General features: G+C 44.6%; 1 protein-coding gene across 2 annotated transcripts in view; it reads right to left on the bottom strand.

Moving 5' to 3' along the window:
* Positions 1-15,229, bottom strand: part of mdga2a (MAM domain containing glycosylphosphatidylinositol anchor 2a) — a 64,577-nt gene that overhangs the window by 17,542 nt on the left and 31,806 nt on the right. For both annotated transcript variants that reach the window (XM_071498591.1, XM_071498590.1), the window contains exons 7-9: positions 10,687-11,016; positions 8,063-8,377; positions 2,506-2,778 (exon numbers count right to left, since the gene is read on the bottom strand). In XM_071498591.1, the coding sequence (XP_071354692.1) occupies positions 2,506-2,778; positions 8,063-8,377; positions 10,687-11,016 (918 nt within the window). The remainder of the gene's footprint in view (positions 1-2,505; positions 2,779-8,062; positions 8,378-10,686; positions 11,017-15,229) is intronic.

Below are 15,229 nucleotides of genomic sequence, written 5' to 3' on the forward strand. Positions count from 1 at the left end.
AGAAACAGCAACAACTATAACAAATATCAGTAACTTCATCAAATGATGCATCTGATGCACAGTCAACCTCAGGAAACATCAGATTCACAGGCTGCGACTGAGCCAGACCTGACGCAGGTCTCTGATCAGTTCAGCTGAGGCCTGACAGGTTGAGGTTTTCAACTGTCTCCTGACACCAGCACCAAGAACCAGCGTCCACTTCACTCCGTCCAGGGGTCAGGGTCCACGTGGACCCGGCACTGCAGCAACCCTGGACCTTTAGTCTTCACCATAATGAGACTGGGGGGTTCACACCAGCCTGAATGAAGCAAATAAAACAGGCACATTTAATCTGAACCAAACCACAGATTAGCTTCAAACAGCCTGAAGCTGCTGGAGCTGGTTCCCTTCGTATTAATGCGTTCGGGGTGTGAAGCACAGTCAGACAGTGAGGGTGAATCCTTTCTGCTGACACAGACACTGCACTTGTGTTCGGTGTTTGGTGTTTTGTGAAGGTGTGAGCTGCAGCCTGAGTCGTCATGTTTGAGTTTTGTCTCCCAGAGTTTCTGTTGTGTCAGTTTTATTCTGAAGCTCTGCTGTCGTCTCATTGGCTGCTGCAGGATGAGCGAGGTTTAAGATGCCACCGGCGTGTTCACACCTGATTAACAACACAAACTTCACCTCAGCAACGACAAGCCCGACATAATCGCCGTCATTTCCCATCAGCTCTCCATCCTCAGCTTACAACTTCCCTCTTTAAACACTTTCTGCTGCTGCCTGCAGAACGCGCTGCTGCCCTGATAAGAGGCTTAACGCCGCCGCCGCTTTTTACAGGAAGAGTCTCGCAGCGCTGACAGGGCGTCTCTGCAGGGGAGCTTTCATCAGGAGAGGACGGAGGAGCGAGCCGACACAGCCGCCACCTCCCGTGTGACGTCTGAAACTCTGCCTCATGATTCAGAGACACATTTACATTTCAGATTAAAAGCAGGCTTTTAAATCCACAGAGGAAAACTCACCTGTCTGACTCTACCCTGATTCCACCTGATCACTGAGCTCAGGGACAGCTGCTCTGCTTCTCCGTCCCTGTGGAGTTTCTGTTTTCATCCAGTGTTTCTGACCAATACAGGCTGACTAGAGTCTCAGATCCTCTCCTCTGATTGGCTGACTGGCCTGTTGTGACTAGAGCTCCAGAGAGAAGCCTGAGAGAGGAGATGTAAAACTACACTGATATGGTTTTTGGTTCTTAAAACCACAAATATATCTTCTGATGGAGATCAACACTTCAGATAAAACACAGGAGTAAAATATGGAGCTTTAAGCTCAGTGGGGGAGTCAACTCACAAGACTCCAGCAAAACCACCGACAGAGACAGTTTTCAGTCTGATTCCTGCTTAGTAAATGTATAACTGCCTTGTTACAATTCATCGACCTCATAGTAGCGAACACACCATGATGTTCAACTTGTCTAACACACTTATTTAAATATAAATATATCTGAACCTGGAAAACTCAACAGTTTAACATATTTAGATATTTATGTCCAAACCAGGAGTAACCAATGTTCAAAAATAAACTCACAGCTCATTAGAGTTTCCTCTATAGTGTCAAACAAAACCTGACTGTGCTGGATTGTGTGTCTGCAGGATGGAAATCATAAAAAAATGTTGAGGAATGAAAACAAAAGTCACAGTAAAACGTTCAGAGAAAATTCTGTCATGTTCCTTTAAATAATGCAAATGTGCAGAAGTGAAAGATAAAGCTTTATTTTTTTATCACACAGTGGTGAAAAGTTCCAACACATACACGTCTTTTATCTTTTAGCCTTGAAGACCTCAGCTGCAAATTCAACAAGAGAGGAGGCAGCCAGGAATTAAAGGCAGGAAGTTTTCTAATCTTACAACAGAGAGTGAAGAGTTTGTTGTCTGAGTACAGATGTGTGAGCGGATGTGAAGGTTTCCTGAAGCGCTGCACATTATTTATGATGCTTCAAACTCCCCTGAGGAAACTCTGCGATTCTCTGCTTCTGCCTGCCAGCACACAGGATTTAAAGATGAGATAAACTCTAATTAACCATCATGCTCTCATCCTCTAGATGTAAACATTTAAAGCTGGAAAACAGCTAAGAGTCCCACTAGACCTCAGGCCTGTTAACACAACCTCATCAACAGCTGCAGGGCAGGATCAGACCGGAGTTAACTGGAAACGAGTACTTGGAGGCTGAACTGCCAACTGGGATAAAGGCAGAGCTGGTTTCAGTTCTGCCGGAACAAGTCAGTCAGGACAAACCCAGGTCTGTCACATCTGTATCAAGTCTGTACTCAAGTCAAGTCTCAAGTCTTTGAGCAGAAGTCTTAGGTCTGTCAAGACAAGTCTCAAGTTTGTTGGAGTAAATCCAGGTCGAGTCTCAGGTTCTCGAGTCGAGTCTCTCAAGGGAAACATCAGATCTGTCTGGTTCAGAGCGAGGTAACCCAACCTGTTCAGAGCTAAAGCTAAAGGTTCCATCATGCTCCACTCAAGCCGACTCACCTGTGACCAGGAAGGTGCAGCGCCCTGCCCCGGCCTCATTGGTGATGTCACAGGTGTACTCGCCGTAGCCCTCTCGGTTCAGAGCTCGTACTTGGTAAGTGGTGTCGTCTTTTTGGTCGCTGAACTGTCCAACTGTGAGGAGGCGGGAGCCCAGCTTCCACTCGTAGCGCAGGAGGCGGGCCGGGTGAGCTCGCAGCAGGCGGCAGGTGAGGCTGAAGGCCCGGCCGAGAGCCTGACGGATCTCCGTATACACCGGCTCCACAGTCGGAGGGACTGTTGGACAGAGACACAGAGAAATAGAAGACTGTTGGAAATAACATCAAAATAATTAGCAGTGTCCATTTTTACATCTCATGGTTTTTGTCCACACGCTGAGATGAGTGTCTAGTCTTTCACCTTATTTTTCACACACAGTCACTTATTCTTAATACTGCAGGTCTTATTTCACATCTGTGAAGCTGATCAGGCTCAGTTATTGATTAGATGAAGTATTAAACATGGAGACTCAGACTCCTGAAACTGATGTGATCATAAGGTGAAGCTACAGATTTATGCTGGAGGACGACACTGGTTCACAAAAATTAACCAGACAAGTTTAATTTTGTCCTTTCAAGTTACTGATGGAATCATTTGGGTTAATTAGCTAAAGGTGATACAATCTGTCACCTGTGATGTTTGTCATCACCTGCATGTCACCTGGAATTTATGTCATAAAGGTAAATTATTGACATTTAAATAAAAATGAATGAATAACAAAAAAATGGTTCAGAGAAGATCCACATTTTAAAAGAGGAAACTGCTGAGATTACAGAGAATTATTAGGACAAAAACAAACACATTGGGTTTTACCTCTGCATATTAGAAAAGCAAATCAATCATTTTTTATCAGTTGATGTCTGTGTCAACATGACTTCTTGAACCTGAACAGACCTGATGAAATGAATAAAAAGAAAATTTAACTCAAGTCACTGCTGCTGCATTTCATTTCCTGCTCTCTCTTCACTCCTTAATGAAGCCAAAATGTCTCCAAAATAACCTTCAACCTCTTATTTGAAATATTGAAACTCAGATGGGCATTAACCAATGTGCTGAAGCGCTCTGCTCAAGGGCACAAAGGTCTGATCTCTCTCCAGCAGAACTTCCTTCTTGTATCACCTCACAGTTTAACGTCCTGCTGTCAAACACTGATCGACAGACAAAAGCCAGCAGACCGTCCTCTGACCTCTCAGACAGGGAGGGGTTCATCTTCATCCTCACCGATGGAGACGAGTACGAACGCTGCCTGGCTCCAGGGACGAGGCAGTGCTCAGCCCCACACCGTTAATTCAGTCTGAGAGGTCAGAGCAGGATGTGCCACAGAAAGGTTCGGACTTTACAGACAAAATCTCCAGGTTGAATGAGTCTGAGGTGTTTTCAGTTTGCAGGGACCTGTCAGTCGGAGACAAGACGGTCACATGTTCCAGATGTGTCCAGGGCTGCACCAGTTTTTAATACTGTCTCTAAAACACTAAAAGAGACACTGGATGCATCCCCTGTTATTGCTTTATGTGGTGCTGCACCACAGGGCGTGACTCAGAGAGGTTGTGTTGAGAAGATACGATTCTCCTTCGAAGAATCTTTTCTGAGTCTCTGTAATTTGGCACATGTTCCTGACGTGCAGAGAAATGGAGGGAGAGAAAGTTGCCCTGATAATATGTGTGTTTCTCCTCTTTGGGAGTCGATGTAATGCAGGTCTGTTTGTAGTTTTGTACACTGAAATGAGACAGTCGGGCCTTTTGTCAACAAACGACTCGATGACGTTTTACTTTCAGGTCAATTACGTATTGACGAACTATGTTGTACAGACTGCAAAGCTCTTTGAGACTAACTTGTTATTATGGGTTATCTACAGAAAGGGGTACACACACACACACACACACACACACACACACACACACACACACACACACACACACACACACAGAGGTTACACAGATAAAGGTCTGTGGTTCATCTCAAACCCCCAGAAATGTTTCCAGGACCTTCCTCCTGGTCCAGGAACATCTAAAGGTCAGCTGGTCATCTCGCCCCACGGCGACCTTCAGCCCAGAGTTCTGATTGGCTGGGGAAGACTTCTAACCTTGCTGTTGAATTCCCATAATGCACTACTGGACCCGCTGTTAAAGCTCGTTAATTATCTCTGATCTTTTCTACAGTTTTAACCCTGACGGCTTTTGTGTTAAAGATTTCTGAGGAGCAGCAGCAGCAGCTCTACGGGGACACACCAGGGCCAAATGAGCAACAATCTGATTTACATGATAATTTAATTCAGTCAAATGATTCTAACTAGAGACGGTTTAAGAGCAGCTGCTCTGATACAACACTTCACTTCCAGTTCAACAAAAGAAACTCACCATCAACTAAAGAAGTCTCCAGAAAAAAAGAGCAATGGTTTTATTTCCTTTATACTGAACTTTACTGGACGTTAGTTTGATGAAAGCAAGAATAAAGAACCATGATGTTGGTTTTTATTATTAACCCCATTCATTACAGTATTTCCAATATCACACCATCACTTCTGATAAATGTTATAGCATCTATGTGGAGTGAATTTTATGATATTTAGCTAAAGAAAAGCTATAGTCATCATGTCAACCTCTGAAGTCCTTTAACTCTGCTGGACATTTACCTCTAGGATTGTGGGGACAGTAATGTCCCCGTAATCCCGGTAGAAAAACAGATTTTATACAACTGAATACAAGCTACCATCATTGTTTGCCTTTTCATTCATCTGTCTTCTCACTTCTTTAATGCTAAACATTATTGTCTGGGATTGTGAGGAGCACCATCACTGATGTCCCTGTAACGTCTGTAGAAAAACAGGGCCCAGGTGAATTTTGTTCAACAGCTGTGGCACTGACAGGCTGGTAACTTCTGTACTTCTGCCTGTTCACAACTTTGTAGAGATCATTTTCAGTCATTGCTCTACATTTTTTGTACTGAGGACTGACACATCACAAATGTCCCTGTAGAATTAGTTTTTTCAACAGCTGCAGTCAGCTTCCCTTTTTATTCATGTGTCTGTTCACTACTTAAAAACGTTTCAGTCAGCTGACAGACTGGTAATTTCTATGTGAATGCTATGATGTTTTGCGGGGACGGTAGCTCTTGCACTTTGGCACATCACTGACGTCCTCATAATCCATGTTAAAAAACACCCTCAGGGGGGATTTTCTACTACAGACTACAGTCCCACCACTTTGAAGAAATCTTTTCAGTTGGTACATGTTGGTAAGTTGTGTAAAACCCCAGAGGAGGATGTTCATCAGAGGGATTGTGGGGACATCACCTCTGCACATCACTGTCGTCCCCATAATCCAGTAAAAACACCAACAGTCAGTAAGGGATTATTGTCAAAGTAAAACCTATAAACAGCTCATTTGAAAAGTTGCTCACAAGCTTTTATCTTCAAGCTTTTGAGGATTTAATTAGCATATTTTTGAAAAGTCATTAAAAGCAGAGCAGGACCTAATTAACAGGCAATAACACAAACTGTAGAGAAATAAATGTAGTTTTTGTTATAATATGCTCCTGTGTCAATTACAGTTAATACACAACCTGCTTCCTGCTCATTTCTACTCACAAATCTTACTTATTTATTTGTTGCTGTTCAGTTTCTCACTCAGCAGCTTCTTCTGAAGGATCAGAGTCATTTCCTCTTTGCTTACAGTGAGAACTTAAATCTGTGTCGCATGTAACTTGAATGTGTTTCTCTTATTTCAAAGTAATCCACCTGTAATCTGCCCTCACTTTAATCTGCTTAGTGTTGTTGCATAGTGAAAACACCAAACACACTGCAGGAAGTTCGGAGAGGGGAGAATTTAAAGAGTTGATTTTTTACAGAAGTGGGAATAACCTTGAAGTAGACGTCTGCATTTAAAGTTATAATCTGTAATTTACTGTTTCACAACAACCAGAGCTCAGTTCTACATGTTGGTGAGTTGTGTTCTCACATCATCACTAATGTTTCCATCAGTTCTCAAACACAGAAATCTGTGACTTTAATCATGGTAACGCTCCGTCTCATTGGTTGCCTGCCAGTGATGTCATATCCTGTCTGCTCAGGTGTCAGTGTTGTGTTTGTCTGACAGAAGCTCAGTTTGAAGTCTCACGTTTCAGAGCCTCTTTCTCCTCCTTGGTGGTTTTCAGCTCTGTGTCTGAACCAGGTGAAAGATTTTAGATCAGAAGAGAAACAAGCTGAGGAAATGTTAGACAGCTCAGCTCCAGCCAATCAGAGACGTCCTGTGTCACTGAAGAGCGTCGACCAATCAGTGACTTTAAATGTGAACCTGTTTGATTCGGTGTTTTTACTGGTTCTGATCAGCTGATCTGTTTGTTATGGAGAGTAAAAGACCAAAAAGACGAAGAAGAACTGTGTTTTGTGTCGTGTCCATTGAAGAACTTTTACAAACACAGTGAAGATTCCAACAGAAAAAAATCTCATTTTTAAGCAGACTGTGGTTGTGGGGTTTAAAGGACACGTCCAAACATCATTTGATTCGAGGGTTTTTGCCACAGAAAGAAGAAGAAATTTTTTCTTTGACAAACAGATGGTAGCAGACGTCCTGTCGCCTCAGACCCTCCAGGTTAAAATGGGATTTAGTGATGAGAACAAAAAGGGTTTATTTTATTTTGTGTTTACTTCCTTTGTTAGTTGATTCAGTGATGACAGTTCTTCATCCTCACTGACATCAGACAGATCAGACTTTGTGTTGTCATGTAAAGGACATGTCAATAAAGATATTTTGTATCATGTGATCAGTGAGTGTTGGATGTTTACTTGTTGTCAGGTGAGTTGTCAGAGTCTCAGACCTCAAACTGTTTCCACCTCGATTGTCAGGAGAATCAGAACGAGTCGAGCTGCAGAGATTTACTCTGACAGCCTTTTAGTGCAGAGAGCCAGGAGCTGTGTGTGTGTGTGTGTGTGTGTGTGCACGGCTTCCTGTCACATCCTCTGACTGTATTCTGTGCGACGTGGTTCCCTGCAGGTGAGACGGAGCGTGACTGGAAGCTCGTGGATCCACAGACAGGCAGCATGTGTCTGTCAGCGGCTGCCGGCATGCCCTGGAGCAGGGCGCCGGGCTCCTACCTGCTGCTGTGTGTTTCCACACAAACGGTGCTTTTATCACACAGATCTGCTGCTGTCTGCTCTGATGGATGTGATGCTCTTTGATTGGATGATGTGACACCTGCAGGGCTCGGAGTCAACGCCGCAGTGCACTCTGGGTATTTTAGGGGCTGAAGCAGCACAGTTGTTGGCTGCTGGTGTTTGTTTACATCTGGAGCAGATGTTACGTTTGGTTTCTGCTGAAATGTGCAGTGGAGGATGAAGAGACTGAGGAAGATGAGTCAGGAGGACGTGAGGTATTTCCTGTGGTTACAGTATCACAGTAAAAGTACTGAATGGATGTTTTACACACAAACACAAACACAATATAATTTGCTGCAGTTGCATGTATGAGCTGATTAGACCCACTCCACCTGTGTGTGTGTGTGTGTGTGTGTGTGTGTTACCCACACTGCACCACCAGCTGGATCAGGGCCTCTCTTGGTTTCACGTTGAAGCCGTTGTACTGACTCGTCTGGCAGCGGTAAGTCCCGCCCATCTCTCTTGTCACGTTGTTGATCCTCAGGACGCCGTCGTAGCTCTCCATCTGCGTCGAGCCATCTGGCATCAGAGCTGCTGCCGCCGCCGCCGCCCCGCTCTCCTCCACCCGTGACCACAGGATGATGGGTTTGGGTTTCCCTGAGACCAGACACTGCAGGTCCACTGTGTCGCCCTCCTGAGCGATGAGGTGAGAGCGCCCCCTGGGGACGGTCAGCTCCGGAGGAACTGCAGGGACAGAGACAGGAAGTCACAGTGAAACATGTTTGTGTTGTTTGTTGTAACTTCCTGTTGTTTTTGCTTTGTCCATTGGAGCCATGGTGATGTGTGACGGCTGCTCTCCTGTGTGTGTGTGTGTGTGTATGAGGATGTGTGTGTGTGTGTGTGTGTGTGAGTGTGTGTGTGTCTGACATGAACTCTGACCTTGTTTGTCTTGTGTGTTTCCTTCATCAACGATCAAACTGAAGCTTTAGGCTAAAACACATTTTCATCTTTAGTTTGTTAATTACTGTGTTGTCAAAAACTACAAACTATTTGTTTCTGAATTGTGCCCATAGCAACAGCAGCTGAGGCTCATGGGTACTGTAGTAATTGAGGACAGAAAAACTTAAGTGACATCAACAAATATTCGCTGAAATGATGGATGGTGCAGAGAGAAAGATCAGGAAACAGCTGTTCTTCTTCTGTAGTTTGTCCTTCATTTCAAAACACATAGAGAGAATCTGAGGGTGGGGGTGGGGGGTGGGGGGGTTGTGCTGGACTGTTGTAGCAATTATTTTCCTTATGGGAACGCAGCAGCAACCCGAGTGTGACCTTCTGTTTTAACACGAAACATCCGTCACACAGCTCAGACTGAGACTGCAGCGATGTTTCCTCCCCCTCCTCCTCCCTCCTCCCTCCTCCCTCCTCCTCCCAGGCTTTCTGAATCTCTCCTCCCGTCCACCAAGGTCACAAACAAACAGGAAGTCACGATGCTCATCTGCACAACATGAAGGAAAAGTTCTGCTTCTTTTCTCTCTGCAGAACCTGAACTGTGTGAGGTCTGTAACAAAGCTTCAGGGCTGCAGGGCCGGAGAGGAAGACGAAGACGAAGACGCAGACGCAGACGAAGACGAAGACAAGCTGCTGCAGCTTCAGAGTGTTTTACCCGACAGCAGAGACACCAGGAGAAGGGGACGTCCACGTCACATTTGAAGAGTTTTCACTGATGCCCAGAGGAGGAGTGGACTCACTCTGAGTGAGAGGAGGAGGTCGTAGAGAAGTGTGGCCCCTCAGCGTCGTCTCCGGGCTGAACGAGTCTCTGAGCTGCTGAGGCGGCCATGATGATGTTAGCGTGATACAACCTTTCACTCTGCAGGATACAGTCAGGTGGTTTGGGCTGCAGAGGCTTCAGCTGTTTTCACAGAGACTCTGACACCTTTTAAACAATCAGCTGATCTCCTGCTTCATCTCCTTGACCTCCATATAAACTGATGAGGATGATGATTGTGCTTCATCACATTGTGTGGCGTTAGCATTATAACAGGCGTGTAATCATCAAGTGCATATTTAAGACCCTTGTTTCTCATTCTCCCACATGGCTGTTGCATTTATTACAAGCTGCTCTACATGTGATTTGTTTGTGTCTAATGTCGACAGCAGACTCACAACCACGAGGCGACGACGCTGCAACACGAGATTCCACAGGTGTCCGCAGGTCGACGACCTTTCATTAAGAAACTGGTTTGTCTGGTTTTCACGTCTCAGTCAAATCAGTTGAAATCAGCTGAAACGAAAACTCATCAGTTTAGAGAATCGAGACATTAATTGATTTTTTAATGTACTTATTTCTGTATTTCTACATTTAGAATTAGATGAATTCAGAAATACATAAATATATAAATGTAAACATACAGAAATAGTAGTTTTCATTATCAAAATGTATTTATTTTGCATTTACTTATGTATTTAATTGTTTATTTCTGCATTTATTTATTTATACTTCGTGTCATTTTCATCCATCACAGTAATTTTCTCCTCTATGAACTTACAGGTTCAATTAAGCATCATTTTCACACTCAAACTCTCTGAATTCAGGTCACTGTTAATTGTGTGTCAACGACCTATAAATAACATCTGTGGCCTCCCAGAGCAACACAACACAGGTCACCATGGAAACAGAGCGGGACGACCAGTTGTGTCACGTCTGGAGGAAACCAAACATGGCGTCTTCTGTCCACACAGCTGCTCTTCACACAACCAATCAAACGTCAACAGGCAGATTTTATTCACTGAGACGCTCTGATCCGAACCGTGTGCAGAACAAAACCCTCATTAGGCACTGGACCCCCCCGGACCATGATCCTGCAGTTAGCCGAGCAGCTACCACCAGCTGTGACATGGGGCTCCACCTCAGTGAGGTGAGAGGTGAGAAGTGGCGTCAGTTGCTAGGCAACCAACATAAAAGTGGATGATTGGTGTTGGATTGATGTGTAAGATGAATCAGGTAAGAGTCTGTCCTGTTCCTGTGTAAAAGCCCCTCCCACAGCGTGACTCACCTGTGGTGGATGAGATGTTGACGTCGATGCTGATCTCGGGGGTTCCTCCGTTTCTCAGCGACGCCACACAGGTGTAGGTGCCAAAGTCAGTGAACTTGAGGTCGATGATGTCGAGGTTGGTGGTGCCTGGGGAGATGTCCGTGTCGGTGTGGGTGATGACCATCCGCTCGGAGCTCCTCAGCGGCCGGCCGTTCTTCAGCCAGCCAAACTGCAGCTCCTCCGGGGGCGTGGCCTCCACCTGGCAGCTGATCTTCACCTCCCGGCCGATCTGGATGTTGTCGTCATTGTGGTAGGGGTCGGGTGTGATCCAGAAACGACCTTTACGAAGGCCTGGAGGAGACAGACGGGTAAAAGAAGACGAACTTCGGTCCCAGACTGAAGCCAAACTGATGAACGAGGAAACGTCCCAAAACACAACAACATACAAATGTCCAGGACTCAACGTCCAACACATATGATTAAAATCACATGGACAAATATTCAGGGAGAGGACTTCAAGGTAAAATCGTTCAGAAACACTGTTACGCTGATGACACGCCGCTCTATCTGCCCTGAAACCAAACAATCAGGATAATGTGAACTCTAAACCACCTCCAGCTGAACCACAACATTATTATTATCATTATTATTATTATTATTATTATTATTACTTTGCTGCTCTTTTCCATCATGTTCATTGATCAACCTGACTGATCAATCATCACGCTGGTCTCCTCTCTCTGTTCAGGTGGACTGTATTTGGACCGGGTCCCCCTCAGATCAGGTCTGGGGACTCCTGGAGACCAGCAGAGGTGTTGCAGATGAACTCATGTTACACTGGTTCAATCAGCTGATTTCTGGTGTTTTTGTTTCCTTTCTAAAATAAAAAAATCAAACTTAAACATTAAGTCTGTGAGTTTGTGATTTTTCCTAAACCTGAGGTCTCGTGTCAGTTTGAATCCTGCACCAGAACCAGAACCAGAACAGAGCCTGCAGAGTTCAGTCCCTCCTTGTGTTTTCAATGATTACAATTACCCTTCCAGCTGTGGAGAAACTAATCCGTCCAAATGGAGCTTAATTATGACTGAGGCCATTTGTTCACTCTAATCCTGTGACCGTCTGCAGCGCCGCCGCCGTGCTGCCGCTGTTCTCACACGTTGCACTGACGCTGCTGGTTTCCAGCTCAGTGGGAGATCGTCTGCCAGCGCTCACTTCCTGTGTTCACACAGGTAACAGCTCACCTGACTGACAGTCAGACTGTAGCATCAAACACTCTGATGTCATCTATCTCCTTTAAAAGTCATGTGGAAAATGTAATTTACCATTCAGGAGATTTCGAAGTAGACAGTTGATGCTGTTTCTGCTCTCAGTGATCAGCTGAGTCATCAGTGTGGGACCAGACCCGATGACATCATCATAAAACAAGACAGCGATCGTCTCATCACTCATTGACTATTGATTAAATATTGAATTTCAAATGTTGATCAGCTGGGCATGCTGGGTAATATGGATGCACATCTCTCAGTAAATAAAACCATCATGTGTTCAGCCACAGAATAAACAGCTGATCAAATAATCACGAGGCTGCAGCCACAGACTCCAGGCAGGTGTTTACATCGTGAGTCAGGTGAGACTATGACAAACACCTGTGGAGGCCGACTGTTCTTCACACAGAGCGCTGATCGGGAATCGATCAGGGGGTCGATCAGGTTGATAAACAGAATCAATAATGGTATTGGTGTCAATAAAATCTTATCAATTCCCAGCTCCAGTTACAGCAGCACTGAGCAGGTGGATGAGAAGATACTGAAACATGTTACTGTGATGTTTGTTCAGTCACACACACACACACACACACACACACACACACACACGTGTGTGTGTGTGTGTGTGTGTGTGTGTGTGTGTGTGTGTGTTGGGGGTATGTGTATATAAATAGCTTCAGTTCATGAGGCGAGCAGCTGATTGTCCTTGTTCATTAAGATTAAAGCAAGAACGCCTTAAAACTAAACCCTGAGAGAGAGTGTGTGTTTGTATATGTGTGTGCATGTGTGTATGTGTATATGTGTGGGTGTGTGGGTGTGTGTGTGTGTGTGTGTGTGTGTGTGTGTGTGTGTGTGTGCAGAGTGACTTTCATGTTCAGCCACTGCATCCATTTCTAGTTATGCAACAGACCTTTTACTGACGCAGTGAAAAACACAAACACACACACACACACACACAGACTGGTACTGTCTATAAACAGTAGTACTGTATGTGTGCAGTATTAGTATAGTAATACTGTGTGTGCAGTACTAGTACAGTAATACTGTGAGTGTAGTACTAGTACAGTAGTACTGTGTGTGCAGTACTAGTATAGTAGTACTGTGTGTGTGCAGTACTAGTACAGTAATACTGTGTGTGCAGTACTAGTATAGTAGTACTGTGTGTGTGCAGTACTAGTATAGTAATACTGTGTGTGTAGTATTAGTACAGTAGAACTGTCTGTCTCATTCTGAGACGGACTGTGATGCTGATGAAGACAGTGAGATTCTGTTGAAAGGTCCAGAACCCTGAGTGAAGAACCTCAGAAGATTTCAGAGATTTTACATGTACAGATTTTTTTTTTTTTTTTTTTACCTCTGAACTTTGTTGAAGCTGCTGTGGTCGACATGAACACAGATGTGTCACCAAACACACAACAACTGAATAAAGTTACACTGTGAACATGAGAGCCAACAGAAACAACCTAACCACAGCTGTTAGCCCACGCTAGCATAGCTGTGATATGCTCCACAGCATTGCAACAGTTAGCCAGCTAGTGATAGCAAAATTTGCTAAACACATTCATAATATTGCTAACAGCAGGTCAGCTAACATTAGCATGCTACTGTAGCCGTCACTATGGAAACAGACATTAACATCATGTAGCATCAAGTCACTGACACATGAGGAGAAGAAACCAGCCGCACCTTTAGCAGCTCGTAGCGTTCTCCACCTCAGCACCTGTGGGCGGAGCCTGGGTGTCTATAACCAGCTACCAACACACAGGAAGTCAGATTACATCACACACAGAGGGGGTGTGGCTTCGTTCTCTGCTCAGGACGCCATCTCTCCGCCACCTCTCTTTACATAGAAAACAGAGGTTTGTTTCTGTATCGTTGTTTAAAATCTCGTTGACAGAAGCTTTCATGTCGTTTTTCTGCATCATCTCCTGAAACAGGATTTCTGGAGCCTGACGTGTTGATGTGAAACCACCTGAGAAAAACTCTGTTCAGTCCTTTAAAACCCCGGAGCTGTGAACCGGTTCAGACCAGACTCAGTTTGGACCTGGTGTCAAAACACCACCTGAAACGGCTCCACAGCTAATCTGTGCTAAAGCTAATTTCCTGTTTCTGATGATTGAAAATATATTTTGATGCTCTGACATCTCAGTGACACACACACACACACAGACACACACACAGACACACACACAGACACACACAACACTGACACACACACAGCAGGGTGAGGAGCTTCCTGTCTGTCATGTTTGTTTAACAGAATGTCCATCATCCTCCTCCTCACCCTTCATCACCTCCTCCTCCTTGTTCTCACTCTTCATCACCTCTTCTATTATCAATCTCCATTCATCTGCTTCTTCATCATCTCCTCCTCCTCCTCCGCGGTGCACCCCTGACAATCATCACCTCCATCACCTCCTCCCTTTATCACTCTCCACTCCTCCGCCTCCTCATCACAGCCTCTCCCTCCATATCCTCCTCCCTCCTGTTCACAAAACTGTGCCACTTCTCTTGTCCTTCATCACCTCCTTCTCCTCCTCCTCCTCCTCCTCCTCCTCCTCCTCCTCATCATCATCATCATCATCATCATCACCCAAATCATCAGCGTTAAACCTTCAACACTTTTACAAATTGAGTCCTGAAGAAATAAACACGTTTCAACTAATGTTGTGTTTGAAATGAACTTTCACAGAGAAAAACTGACATTAGACTAAAATGATGACTCAGTGATATTAAAATGTTTTATCTTTATGAATCATGTTAAATCAATGTTATCAGAGCCTGACAAACTGCTTCTCTGCTCTAATAAATCCTGCTGTGTTTTTATACTGAAAATAAATGTCTGTTATCGCTCTGTGCTGATTTTCTTCTTATCCTCTCAAAGTCGAAGCAGGACGCGTCATCAAAACTTCACAAAGTGCTGATGACGCTCAGGACGGGTGCTGCAGGAAACGACTGCACACAGCAGCAGAGAGGAGGAAGAGGAGGAGGAGGAGGAGGATGATCTGATTTACAAAGACTGAAATAATCTGAGAGCGGAACGTCTCTGCACAGACACAGATAAACGCTCTGTTTGTTGTGGATGTGCTGGATCTATTCTGGTCGACTCTGCAGCAGCTTGTACATTTAAAACAAGTTAAGACATCTTTGTGTCTTTGTTCCTGCAGAGACTAAAGCCGAGGACTCACCTGAACACAGGTGTAACACCTCTCAACAGGTAGATGCTAAATCCCAGAGAAACCAAATTATCACATCGGACTGTTTCTAAAAATAACACAACTAAAGTGTAGCTCACGACT

This window comes from Trachinotus anak, unplaced genomic scaffold (assembly GCF_046630095.1).
Source record: "Trachinotus anak isolate AG129_WGS33_773 ecotype Australia unplaced genomic scaffold, CSIRO_AGI_Tana_v1 ptg000015l, whole genome shotgun sequence".
NCBI lineage: Eukaryota > Metazoa > Chordata > Actinopteri > Carangiformes > Carangidae > Trachinotus > Trachinotus anak.